General features: G+C 38.8%; 1 protein-coding gene across 3 annotated transcripts in view; it reads left to right on the forward strand.

Moving 5' to 3' along the window:
* Positions 1-14,628, forward strand: part of LOC144307964 (fibrous sheath-interacting protein 2-like) — a 75,218-nt gene that overhangs the window by 17,894 nt on the left and 42,696 nt on the right. For all 3 annotated transcript variants that reach the window (XM_077888071.1, XM_077888073.1, XM_077888072.1), the window contains 5 exons: positions 2,218-2,315; positions 4,352-4,397; positions 5,516-5,607; positions 7,412-7,472; positions 13,385-13,421. In XM_077888071.1, coding sequence (XP_077744197.1) covers positions 2,218-2,315; positions 4,352-4,397; positions 5,516-5,607; positions 7,412-7,472; positions 13,385-13,421 — 334 coding nt within the window. The remainder of the gene's footprint in view (positions 1-2,217; positions 2,316-4,351; positions 4,398-5,515; positions 5,608-7,411; positions 7,473-13,384; positions 13,422-14,628) is intronic.

A 14,628-nucleotide genomic window follows, 5' to 3' on the forward strand; every position in this document is an offset into this window, starting at 1 on the left:
TTCCACCTCAATTCTGGTTGCCTGCTCCGTAACACTCAGGGTGGAGCCATCGCACCTCCTCCCCAGTGACTCCTATTGGCAAGCTTCCCAGCTAGACTCTCAGCCCTTTCTGGGCATGTCCATCACATAGGAACCAAGAGTGGCTTAAGAAAGCAAAACCTCAAGGAGAAATAGGAAGAGGTTGGTAAAAAAGGTACAAACTTTAGCTACAAGATGAATAAAGTCTGAATGGCTAATGGAAAACATGGTGACTATAGTTGACAGCACTGTATATAATTGAAATTTGCTAAAAGCAGAACTTAAAATGTTTTCAACAACAACAAAATATAAATATGTTGGGTGATGGATGTGTTAATTAACTAAATGGGGGGTCCTTTCATAATATACATATACCAAATCACCACGATGTACACTTTAACTATGTTACAATTTTATAGGTCAGTTATATACATCACTAACAGTGAAATTAAGAAGAAGTGGGGGTGGGATAGGAAAGTAAGGAAGGAGGGACAGACAGACCAACCTTGCTCTGCTTGACCATACTATATTGCAGAGTTTCTGGGCCATGTCCCCAGTGCGGAGAAGGAGGCAGCAAATGAGGGGCAGCCTGAAATCTCTTTCTAGAGTCCTAAATGGGGAGCAGAGCAATAGTTCTTTTCTCTCTGTGCTAACTTCACTTGTCTGAAGCAACCAAGGCCCAAAGTAAGAAAAACGTGAAGCCTCATCTGATTTCTTTGCTCTCCAGCCTCTCCCACCATCCTTCCACATTCCCACCATCTCTGAGCTATAAAAGGAGTGAACTCTACTCCCCAAACTAACTTTCCTTAGGTCATATCTTCCTTCTTTCTGAGTCCATATAACTCTTCTTGGTGGAGTAGGGTATCTCCAGTACACTAAGGGAGAGTTTTCTGAGCTAAGTATTCCAGTCTGCTGCTACACAAAAAGGAAGGTTAAATTTCTGGACGTTCTCAAGCCAGTTGTATGGCTTGCAAAGAATACTGTGTTGGCTGTGTCATCCTATTTTTGAATGACAGGTGCTTAATATTACTTGGGTATTTATTGTGGCATTTCTCCTGTTAAAAATTCTAACCTCCTCTCCCCTAGTTCCATCCCCAAGCAGGTAGACGACTATGGAAGACTAGAGCAGAGTTCTTGTACCTAGGAGGTAAAAAATGAGAAAATAATATAAAGTTTTGAAACAATAGCCCTGTTGCATAATGGCTGTTTCACATCTGTTAAGCCCCAAAAGTAAGCACAACAGAAGAGAGGTCTCCAGACCTATATCTAGAAGGTATACTCACTGTAAAAAAAATGTAAAATACAGAAAAATATGTAATATATAGAATGAAACAGCCTAATAAACATGGGGAGAAGGCATGAACATTTCACTGAAGACATACAGATGGCAAATAAGCACATGAAAAAACTGCTTAATATTATTAGTCATTAGGGAAATACAAAGTAAACCACAATGAGATACCACTACACACCCAGTAAAATAGCTAGAATTTAAATAATTTAATTTAAATCAGTATTTTCAAGGACTTGAAGCAGCTAGAATTCAGACATTTCAGGTTGGAGTATAAAATTGTAGAACCACTGTGGAAAACAGTTTGCTTACTTAAGTTACCATATGATCCAGCCATCCCTCTTCTGGATATGTGCCCCCCAAAAATGAGAATATGTGACTTCTAGCAGCATTATTCATAATAGCAAAAAAAAAAACCCTGCAAACAACCTAAATGCCCTTCAGTGGGCAAATGGATAAAAAATAGCACATCCCATTCTATAGAATATTACATAGTAAGAAAAAGGAATAAACAATTGTTGCAGATGACAATATTGATGAATCTCAAAATAAATATGCTAAATGAAGGAAGCCAGACCAAAAGAGAAAGAGAGAGAACATCCTGCTTGATTCCATTTATAGCAAACTCTAGAAAATGCGAGCAGTTTATAGTGACAGCTGATCAGTGGTTGCCTGGCAGACAGGGAGAACTAGAGAGAGGAATGAAGTATAAGGGGGAACAAGGAAACTTTTGGGGGTGGTGGAAATGTTTATCTTGATTGTGGTGTTGGTTTCATGGGTTTGTACATATGTCAAAAGTGAACAAGTGGTATGTATTAAATATCTGTGGTTTTACTGTACTCCAATCATATTTTGATAAAATTGTTTTAAAGCTATCTGACTTCTCTTTCATTTACTTTTATGATCAGGTCAGCATTCTCATACTTTTGTAAAGATTCCTGCCAAAAAATCATCAGTCTTCATATCTTCTCAGCATGACATACAGAAAAATAAAACAGAACAAAAGGTAGATGCTCTGTATTGATCATTCATTTACCTTGTTAACTGCTATTTCTATGGGATATCCTCCTGGCATGATACTGACCGGTTAGAGTTATGGGGTCCTATACAGGTCTGGATCCTCTTCCTAGCAGAGAAGGCTCTGAGTCAGCTTCATGTTAAATGTACCATATGGTTTAGCAGAAACTGACATAAATATTTGATGATAGTGATGATAGCTAATGTTTACTAAGAACTTGCTGTGGACCAGGGCCTGTATGAAGACAGAAGGGAAAGGGGCAAAACAGTTGACATAGGATACAGAGATGGAAAAGACATCATCACTACTCTTGAGAACTCACTGTCCAGGGATTAGACACATATAAACAAAAATCCTGGGGATGCTGGGTAGCTCGGTCGGTTAAGCGTCTGCCTTCTGCTCAGGTCATGATCCCAAGGTCCGGAGGTTGAGTCCCATATCCGGCTCCCTGCTCTGTGGGGAGTCTGCTTGTCCCTCTCCCTCTGTGCTCTTCCCTACTTCTCTCTCTCAAATAAATAAAGTATTTTTAAGTCATTACCATAAAATAAGAGAAGAGTTTTGATTTGTACAAAATGCAGTGGGAGCACAAAGGATTTAGAGACTAGTCCTGCCTAGAAGTTTCCAGATGAACAGATGTAGGCTACAGTGAAGCAGTATTACAGGCAGATGTGAAAGTTTTAAGTGAAAGCAGCACTATGAGCCAGCAAAGCCAGGGCAGTGCAGGAGAGGAGACTGGAAAGTTAGGTTGCTGCCAAGGCTTTGTATGCCTTGTTGGAGATTGCATTTATCTTCTCTATAGTAGAGAGCCATTGCTGATTTTTTAGTAGAGATGTGACATAAGAATAAAATGGGTCTTAAAAAGATAATCTGGGGGCAACCAGCCGGCTCGGTTGGAAGACATGACTCTTGATCTCAGGGGTCATGATTTCAGGCCCCACTTTGGGTGCAGAGATAACTCAAATAAAAGCAATTAAAAGAGAGACAGAGAGACAGAGAGAAGTCTTTAAAAAATCAAAAATAAATAAAAAGATCATCTGATTAAAGTGTGTGACATAGATGCAGTGTTTGAGAGAGAGGAGATTAGAGGGAAGATTTGGGTCTACTGGGATGGTCCAGATAAAAATAAGGCAGTGGCAATGAGGGTGAGCCACAGGCCACAGATTTAAGACATTTCAGAATCAGACTATGTCAGAATTTGGTGACTTAATAGATGTGTAGATTGAGAGAGTGGGAGAGGATGAGGATGTGGATGATGATTTAATTTTTGTATATAGGTTCTCTTTTTTATTTTATTTATTTATATTTTTACTGGAGTTCAATTTGCCAACATATAGCATAACACCCAGTGCTCATCCCACCAAGTGCCCCCCCTCAGTGCCCATCACCCAGTCACCCCAACCCCCCGCCCACCTCCCTTACCACTACCCCTTGTTCATTTCCCAGAGTTAGGTGTCTCTCATGTTTTGTCATATATATAGTTCTCTTGAAGTGGGATGTCTTTTCTCTGTGCTCCTGTAGTGCTCAGGCTTGCCTCTTTCTCAGAACTCATTATCCTGTATCATATTTTTTTGTCTGCTTTACTGGATGATAAACTTCTTGAGTTCAGGAATTTTATATCCTATTTAAATTCTAAGCAATGTGCTAATTATATTGGATTGGATTGGCCCTATCTGAAATAAATGGAATAACTCTAAGCTTTCTAGAAGGGATCATTGGATGATTTGGTTAAGTCTTTAGCCAAAAAATATGGAGACAGAGGAAAAGCAAGTTTGGAAAGATGGGACTGCATGAGCACATGATAATAAGCTTCATTTTGAACAGGTTAGTTTAGGTACATGTGAGAGATACTCATCAAAGAGGTTGATCTTATGTATTAGCATTGAGACCAGAGCTTAGAAGAGAGAGGTAAGGGGTGGGGAACAAAGGGGGACACTGTATCAATCTGATTGCTCTATAGCCAGCAAGTCTCTTTTAGAAGCTTAATTACTAATGAATGTTTTTTTCTTGAATGTTAAACCATACAGAAAGATAAAGAAATGACTAAAACAGCACATACTCTAAGTGATGAAGGTAAGAAATGAACAATATTTATGATTGCTCTGTTATCTTTCAGTTACATAATTATAGTTTTGTCATAGTTTTCCAAGTTATGCTTTTTTCCCATGATTATAAAATCTGTGATTTTTTTGATAAAGGAAGATATAAAGATTATTCATGGTTATAAATGTTAGTATCCCACATTTGAGTGATTGCTAGGTGAATAGGCCCTTTGGAATTTGCAAAGCAGGAAGAAGTTAGAGTCTCCGCTGGGGCTGCCTATACTGATAGGCAAAGTAAGTTTCTGAAGTACTGTGATTTGTGCAAAGAATTCTCCCCAGGAAAGCCTCTATCCTCCAATGCCACCCTTTATCCCCAGACATAAAAATACATCCAGCTTCCACCTCCACAGCTAGACTAGAGGTTAGCTAATTCTCTGTCCGTCTCAGCAAAAGATTCCCATGCATATTCCATACACACATCAGGAGTGCTAGGCCATTTCTGCCTGGGTGGCCAATCAGCATCTCAAATCCAGTATGCACAAAACCAAATTCATCATCTTCCAGTCACCCCTAAACCTGTTCTCTGTTCCTCTTTTTAGGCACAAAGCCAGAGTCAGCTTCGACTCCTTCCTGTTGCCCATGTTCTTATATCCAAAAGTTATCATGTTTTGTCCAATCTGCCTCCTTTAACTATCTCAAAATCTTCCCCTCCTTTCCATTCACACCACCCATGCCCTTAACTACTGCAATAACATGCCTCCAGTCTCTTTCCTCCTATTAATATATCCTATAGTGGGTTGTGAATGTAATCTTCTCGAAATACAGTTTTGAGCATTATAATTCCTCTATTCAAAAGTCCTTGGTGGGTCCCTCTTGCCTACTGAATAAAGTGCAAACCAGCTCATTCTGGGGCAGGAGGAGTGGTGGGAAATTAAGCTGACAGAGTAATTTAGGGTCACAAGTTAGGGAATTCAGGCTTGTCCCAGACAGTAGTAGTGAGACACTGGAAGGCATCGTATATTTGGAGATACTGCCTTTACTTGCATGAAGAAATATATCCCTGACTGTGGTAATTCCAGACATTATGGCAGTAAGAACTATTATCATTTTTTCATATTAAAAGGTACCTTTTCTTCCCCCCGCCCCCAGGAATTAAAAATAACTCACTTCAAGCTCCAGGAGTTTCTGCTAAAACAGCAAATGTCCCCAGACATTCCATACAGACTATTTTGAAACAAGAGGCAAGTAACATTTCTTTTGTCCCAGATACAGACAGAGCAAATGAAGTATGAAATTATGATCAATATGGGTATAACACAATTTCATTCATTGAAAGAAAATTCAGAGCAGCCTTATTCCCTGAAATTAACCCCCCATAGTAATATTTTATAAAAACTGAAATGCAAACCCACCGTAATGATGCTGTGCTACTTCAGACTTCCAAAGCTTATAGCTGCCAGTTATGTTAGTGTTGTCATACTGTAAGTACAGGGACGATCAGTGACAAGTTGTAAGCCAGCAAAAGTAGTAGGACTGAGACTTTAAATGTGTTAAACAGATCCAAAGTTTGAATGTTATTTTTGCCTCAATTTAATAGAGATTTACTGGAAGCAACTTGATTGCTCCCACTTAGCCCTTAGGTTAAAGGCTCCCTAAATGATGAGCTCCAAGAGCTTCAAAGTACAGACTTGTGTCCTGCAGAGAAAGCAACAAATCGGGCTTTGAGAATCATTTTCTTCTAGTGCTGATGGGTTGTGTCAAGATAGCCATGCTGCCTTGCCCTGTCCCCTTTGTGACCAGTGATCACTCATCTGATGGGGGAAGTTGGCAGCATTCAGGGTGCAGCCTCTGGTCACAACATAGATTGCCTTTGTAGACTGCCAGATTGTCATTTTAAGAATCAAATCCATATCCCTGGCTCTATTAGCACTGCATTAACTGACTCAGCTGTTCTAAAAAGTTAACATGCTTTGAAAGAGAGGTCATCAAGCAGGAAATTCACCAAAATCTTCCCAAAAGTCTACCATCACAACTAAGGGAGAAAGTAGCATCATTTGCAATGTCTTACATGAAATGCATACTAAGCAGCAGGCTCAATTATATATAGCTGCTCAAATGTAGCATATTAGCCACAATATGCTTCTCCATATATGCAAATATTTATCAGACACCTGCTGTGTACAGGGCACTGTATCACTCTGTCAACATCCATAATTGGTATGCTTAGTTTCTGAAGAAAAGAAACTTAACTGCTTTGAGATAGTTTAGTAGTCGTACATCAGGAATTACTTTTCTTACTAGCCTCACTATAGACCAGGAAAAAAGTATGCCCTGAATGTAACATTGATGACAAACCTCATACTACATACTTTGCCCCAAAAAGTCAATAAATAAATTTAGACTTTTTAAAGGTGGCTTTAAAATACATGTGAACAATATGAATACATCAGATGGCTACATTTATTTTGAGATTTATTTTGATTTATTTTGATAAATAGCATGACCACTTTTATTTACAATAGAATATGCTACTATTTCCCAACTTATCTCACCCATTCCATCAGTGTCAGAAAATGTACTTCCAGTGGCTTCTGTTAGCTCTCATATCTGGGCAAAAATAAAGTCTACTGTGTTAGATTTATCTTTCTATACAATTATCTAAGCAGGTAGAGCTCTTGGCCAAATCAAACAGTCACATCCTGTATGAGCGCTCTGCCTTCCAGCTTTCTAAAATCATGTCCCCTATAGCTAACTTTGTTTAAAGACCACACATAATCTTTTTAGCTGCTCAGTTGATTACCTTCCATGCTGCTCAATGCATTCTTCAGTTAATTTTAGAATAACAATGGATTCTACAAACCTGTGAATTCTGTAAATAATACATGTACTATAAACCAAGTAAAACATGTACTTTTATCACAAGTGGACTTCTAAAGTCATTTTCTTAAATGTGTTATTTTAAATGTGAGAAATAGCCAATGTTCAAATTCTTTTGAAGCTCCTTCGAGGATTTTTATTGTTTTTTTTTTCTTGTGGCATAAATAGGTGACATATGCTGATTCTAATGATAAAAGGGCCAAGAAATCAAGCTTTACCAATGAGTCAGGTAAACATTAGCAACAGTTAAGTAAATCCTGCAATCTACTAACCCATTCATTCCACTAACATTTATTGAGCTTCTGCTACATGACAGCATTATGCTAATTACTGCGTACATGCAACGTAGAAAAGTCATGGTCCCTATCCTCGGTTTTACAGTTTAGTGGGGGAACACTAATGCCAATAATCACAACCCATGATGATAAGTGTAATGGAGATATGTACGTAGTTCAGTGGAAGCATAGGGAAGCCAGGGAAACTTTTACAGAAGAAGCCACAATTGGGCTGAGACATGAAGGATAAGAAATAATTTTCTAAGCAGATGAATGGAAGGAGAACCTTCCAGGAAAAGGAATAGATTTACCAAGACAGCAGATCATTGTATGTTTTCAGAAATACAAATTTTCTTAGAATTGCTTTATCTAAAAGTTCAAGTTAGAGAATTACAGGAAATGAAGCTAGACTGCTAGAGAAGGGTTAGATCATTACATTTCTGGTAGGCCATGCCAAGAAATCTTTTATCCTGTTATTGAAGGGCAACTATCGAAGAATATTGGCAGGGGTGTAATATAATCAGAATTTGTCTTTTCTACAAAGGGAAAAAAGAATTAGAGGCGAGAAGACAATAAAAATAATGGCATTTATTGAACACTTACTATATGCCAGTTAACCATGCAAAACTCTTTATATCCTCTCATTTAACCCTCCCAACAATTTAATGAGGACAGAAGTATTTTTATTTACCATTTTGCATACAAATAAACTAAGTCTCAGAGTGGAGAATTACCCTGCCAAAGGTTTCCCAGTGTATGTGACAAAACCAAGGTTTTAACCCAGGTCTGTTGTACTCAACCAATTCTAGCTGTGATGCCATGCTGCTGCTTACTACCATCCAAGAGACTGTTAAAATAGTCAAGGCTAGACCACAGCAAATATCATTCTCAATGGGGAAACACTAGGAGCCTTTCCCCTAAGATCAGGAACATGACACGGATGTCCACTCTCACCACTGCTATTCAACATAGTATTAGAAGTCCTATAAAAAAAAAAAAGAAGTCCTAGCCTCATCAATCAGACAACAAAAAGAAATAAAAAGGCATTCAAATTGGCAAAGAAGAAGTCAAACTCTCCCTCTTTGCAGATGACATGATACTGTACATAGAAAATCCAAAAGACTTCACCCCAAGATTGCTAGAACTCATACAGCAGTTTGGTAGCGTGGCAGGATACAAAATCAATGCCCAGAAATCAGTGGCATTTCTATACACTAACAATGAAACTGAAGAAAGAGAAATTAAGGAGTCAATCCTATTTACAATTGCACCCAAAAGCATAAGATACCTAGGAATAAACCTAACCAAAGAGGTAAAGGATCTATACCCTAAAAACTACAGAACACTTCTGAAAGAAATTGAAGACACAGGGATAGAAAAATATTCCATGCTCATGATTGGAAGAATTAATATTGTGAAAATGTCAATTCTACCCAGGGCAATTTACACATTTAATACAATCTCCATCAAAATACCATGGATTTTCTTCAGAGGGTTGGAACAAATAATCTTAAGATTTGTGTGGAATCAGAAAACACCCGGAATAGCCAGAGGAATACTGAAAAAGAAAACCAGAGCCAGGTGCATCACAATGGCAGATTTCAAGTTGTACTGCAAAGTTGTGATCATCAAGACAGTATGGTACTGGCACAAAAACAGACACATAGATCAATGGAACAGAATAGAGAACCCAGAAATGGGCCCTCAACTCTATGGTCAACTAATATTTGATAAAGCAGGAAAGACTATCCCCTGAAAAAAGGACAGTCTCTTCAATAAATGGTGCTGGGAAAATTGGATAGCCACATGCAGAAGAATGAAACTAGACCATTCTCTTACACCATACACCAAGATAAACTCAAAATGGATGAAAGATCTAAATGTGAGACAAGAGTCCATCAAAATCCTAGAGGAGAACACAGGCAACACCCTTTTTGAACTTGGCCATAGCAACTTCTTGCAAGATACATCCATGAAGGCAAGGGAAACAAAAGCAAAAATGAATTATTGGGACTTCTTCAAGATAAAAGCTTCTGCACAGCAAAAGAAACAGTCAACAAAACTAAAAGACAACCTACAGAATGGGAGAAGATATTTGCAAATGACCTATCAGACAAAGGGCTTGTATCCAAGATCTGTAAAGAACTTATTAAACTCAACAGCAAAGAAACAATCCAATATTGAAACGGGCAAAAGACATGAACAGAGATCTCACAGAGGAAGACATAGACATGGCCAACATGCACATGAGAAAATGCTCCGCATCACTGGCCATCAGGGAAATATAAACCAAGACCACAATGAGATACCCCCTCACACCAGTGAGAATGGGGAAAATTAACAAGACAGGAAACAACAAATGTTGGAGAGGATGTGGAGGAAGGGGAACCCTCCTACACTGTTGGTGGGAATGTGAACTGTGCAGCCTCTCTGGAAAGCTGTGTGGAGGTTCCTCAAAGAGTTAAAAATAGATCTGCCCTACGACCCAGCAATTGCACTGCTAGGGATTTACCCCAGAGATACAGATGCAGTGAAAAGCTGAGACACCTGCACCCCGATGTTTATAGCAGCAATATTCACAACAGCCAAACTGTGGAAGGAGCCTCGGTGTCCATCGAAAGATGAGTGGATAAAGAAGATGTGGTCTTTGTATACAATGGAATGTTACTCAGCCATTAGAAATGACAAATACCCACCATTTGCTTCGACATGGATGGAACTGGAGGGTATTATGCTGAGTGAAATAAGTCAATCAGAGAAGGACAGACATATGGTCTCATTCATTTGGGGAATATAAAAAGTAGTGAAAGGGAATAAATGGGAAAGGAGAGAAAATGACTGGGAAATACCAGTGAGGGAGACAGAACATGAAAGAGTCCTAACTCTGGGAAACGAACAAGGGGTAGTGGAAAGGGAGGTGGGCGGGGGGATGGGGTGACTGGGTGACGGGCACTGAGAGGGGCACTTGATGGGATGAGCACTGGGTGTTATGCCAAATGTTGGCAAATCGAACTCCAATAAAAAATATACAAAAACAATCTTTAAAAAATATAGCTAAATAGGGGATCCCTGGGTGGCTCAGCAGTTTGACGCCTGCCTTTGGCCCAGGGCGTGATCCTGGAGCCCCGGGATCAAGTCCCACATCAGGCTCCCTGCATGGAGTCTGCTTCTCCCTCTGCCTGTGTCTCTTCCTCTCTATCTCTCTGTCTCTCATGAATAAATAGATAAAATCTTTAAAAATATATATATAGCTACATAGAGGAAAACCATTACCTAGAGAAAAGCACTTTTTCAGGTTTTGTTTTGTTTTTGTTTTTGTTTTGTTTTGTTTGGTGGTGAGGTGGGGTAGGGGTGGGTTCTATTCAAGTTTTTTGCCATAGTTGTATGTTAAAAATACATATGTATATAACATACATAGTGTATGTTAAAATCTTTACATTTATGTACTTAAGAAACAATTTCAGATTATATAAAGCAGTATATAGGTTTGTAAATTTTTGGAAAATAAGGGACAATATGAAGACAAAAATAAAAACCATCCAGATCCAAGGAAAAAAAATAGTCAAGGCTAGAAATGAGTCCTGAACAAAGTCAGTGGCAGTGAGGATGAAGAGCTGGGTACAGATTTGACTCAAACTAAGGAGGTCAAATGGATGAGATTTGGTTACTGATTGAATATGGGAAATGAAGGAGTTGAAGAGAACTCAGATTTCTAGACTGGGCAACTCAATGGGTAGTGAATAGTGGTGCCATTCAGTAGACAGGCAGTACAGAAATATGAACAAGTTTGGCAGAGAAAGAATTAGTTCAACTTTTCTAGGTAGATTATATTTTGTCCTCTAAATTCCCTTGTCAATCTGAGAATTATCAATAAGTATGTTTCTTAACTATTGAGAAATTAATATTTTAGGTCCCAGTGTTTTAATTAAATGCACAGAATATAACCTGTAAATCTTTAACACATTGGAGTTGTTAAGGTTTTCCTTGTGGCCAAATATGTGATCACTATTTGAAAGTGCTCCATGGACATACCAAAAAAATATATTCTCTTCTTGAAGAATAGACGGCTTTAAATAAATATTAAATTACGTTTATTGAGTATATGTCTTTACTGATTGTTTTGTCTACTAGATGTGTCCAGCCATTAAAGAGCTACACTGAAGTTCTACATTGTAATTGCATTTTTATCAAATTCCCATTGCATTTGTAATAGGTTTCATACAGGCTCTTCAGGATATTTAATCCACCATATTCCCAGAAACTGTAGAAGAGTTATTTATTTTGCAACAGTCACATTAATTATCTATTACTAAGTAACAAATCACACCAAAGCTTGGTGGCTTAAAAAACACACACACATTATCTTACAGTTTCTGTGGTTAGGAATCCAGGAACGATCTAGCTGAGTGATTCTGACTCAGGATCTCTTATGAGGTTATGGTCAAGTTGTCATTCAGGGCTGTTGTAGTCATTTAAAGGCTTAACTGGGACTGGAGGGTTCACTTCCAAGATGGTTCACTCACATGGTTGTTAACAAGAGTTCTTGGTGCTTCACCTGATGGACCTCCCCATAGGGCTTCTTGAGTATCTTCATGATATGGCATCTGGCTTCCCCCGAGGGAGTGATCCAAGGTAAAGGGGCTGAAACCACACAATATATTTTATAACCTGGTTTCAGAAGTTTTATACCATCACTTATACCCTGTACTGTTCATTAGAAGCAAGCCACTGTGTCCAACCCACACTCAAGGGGAAGAGAGTTAACCTCTCTACTTCTTGGAGGGAATATTACCAAAGAATCCGTAGACATACATCAAAACCACCACAACAGTATTATCTTCGCACTTAGTTTTTCAGGCTCATACACAATTCCAGCTCCTTCCTTTCCAAAACTGTACACCTGCAAAAACATACTCATACACAAGGAAACTCAAGAAGGCACATAGAATTTTAAGTGAATGTTTTAAAGCAGATCATTGGATTTTACTGGTTACTCACAATACACTTTACATTTATTTGGAGAAAGATAAATAGCAATGTGCCTTGACTTTGAACTGGCTCTAATTGGTAATACTATTTTCTATTATTCAGAGCAATCTGTTTGTCTAAGACTGTTTAGTGATGTAGGTGTATAATTGACATATACCATTCCAGTATTCCTATGGAGATATTCTACATGAAGTCTTCCTTTACTGTAATTATCTGGATATATTTTCTAATTCCACTTATGGAACTTTGCTAGATAGCGTACAAAGCATGTTAGACAGTATCTGAGTGGGAAGAGATTAGTAACTGTTAGACTAATAAACAAACATTGATCCAACACCTGTGTTAAAGAATTGACAATAAGTGTTATTAACAATAAGTGTTATTGAGTGCTTACTATATGCCAGACACTGTAAACCATTGTAAGTCCTACAATAGAAGGAAGTTTAGGGTGCTTTAGAAGCTTTGGCAGAGGATGCCTGTCTGTGCAGGCAGATTTCAAGGAAGGCTCTCTGAAAGAGATGACACAAGCTGAGTGAATCCTAAAAGATAAGGATTTAAAAGAGTGATATTAGAGTTATAAAGTAAATAGTAAGGGTGCAGGCAAAGGGAATCACGTGTTGTTCAAGATCTCCGGAGCACAGAATATATGTAGAATGGTGACCAGAGATGAGGCTGGTGAGGTAGGCAGTGGCCCCAGATTGTAAAGTATTTTATGCCTCCCTTGGAGTCCCTGGAGGGTTCAAACACAGTAGTGACAACAGGGAATAAAGACCTGATACAGAGCTATTAATAGACATTAATCACAGTTTTACAAGTAGCCTGTGAAGGATACCAACAAGTAGTAATTTTCTTTTTCTCTCCAAAAATTCACCTGTAGCTCAAGGAGTCTTCCCTTCTTATGATTCGTCAATTAGGTAAGTAAGAAAACTTAATAAATTAATGTGTTATTTTAAATTAACCTCTTAATAATTACATAGGAGTGCTGCTTAAGGGCAGATGCTCCCACAGAATCATCAGTTCTTATACTTCTTTTTTTTTAATCTATTTTTTATTTTTTATTTTTTTGAATTTTTATTTATTTATGATAGTCAGAGAGAGAGAGAGAGAGAGAGAGGCAGAGACACAGGCAGAGGGAGAAGCAGGCTCCATGCACCGGGAGCCCGACGTGGGATTCGATCCTGGGTCTCCAGGACCGTGCCCTGGGCCAAAGGCAGGCGCCAAACCACTGCGCCACTCAGGGATCCCAGTTCTTATAGTTCTAATTGCATTCATTTTTTTGCAACCTCTTGGACTAAGCTAAAATTATAAAGTAGGTGGAGTTATTTCTGTTCTTATACCTTACCTCTAGTCTCACTTTTTTGTTCTATACTCCCCTAATACCCAGGGCCTTCACTCCCCTTTCAAGTAGCACTACTTCTTCCTTCCAGGTAATTTTCTGGGATCTAGATCTATTCTTTTCCCCTGTCCACATTCAAACATACATTACTTGTGCCTTTTGAGGTTATTGGTTTTCTAATGATGATGAATTAGTTTACATATAGTATTAATGACTTAATCTGTTACCCCATCCTGAGGATACTTGCACTGTAATCTAAAGTAATGGATCTCTAATGATGCAAAAATCAAGGACAGTGAAGATTTTTTAAAATATATATTTTATTTATTTATTCATGAGAGACTCACAGAGAGACAGAGAGAGAGAGACGCAGAGAAATAGGCAGAGGGAGAAGCAGGCTACATGCCAGGAGCCCCATATGGGACTTAATCCCTGGACTCTGGGATCATGCCCCAAGGCAAAGGCAGATGCTCAACTGCTGAGCCACCCAGGCATCCCATTTTTTTAAAAAGATTTTATTTATTTATTCATGAGAGACACAGAAAGAGAGAGAGGCAGAGACACAGGCAGAGGGAGAAGCAGGCTCCATGCAGGGAGCCCAACGTGGGACTCCATCCCAGTTCTCCAAGATCACACCCTGGGCTGAAGGCAGCGCTAAAACGCTGAGCTACCGGAGCTGCCCATCATCCCCCCCCCCCTTTTTTTTTAAAGGATATTCTTTTTTTGGCCTAGGTGCCTTCCAGCCCTCAAACTGTGGTGGCCACTTATTCTGCTAAAGTGCAATT

The sequence above is a fragment of the Canis aureus genome, chromosome X (assembly GCF_053574225.1).
Source record: "Canis aureus isolate CA01 chromosome X, VMU_Caureus_v.1.0, whole genome shotgun sequence".
Classification (NCBI taxonomy): Eukaryota; Metazoa; Chordata; class Mammalia; order Carnivora; family Canidae; genus Canis; species Canis aureus.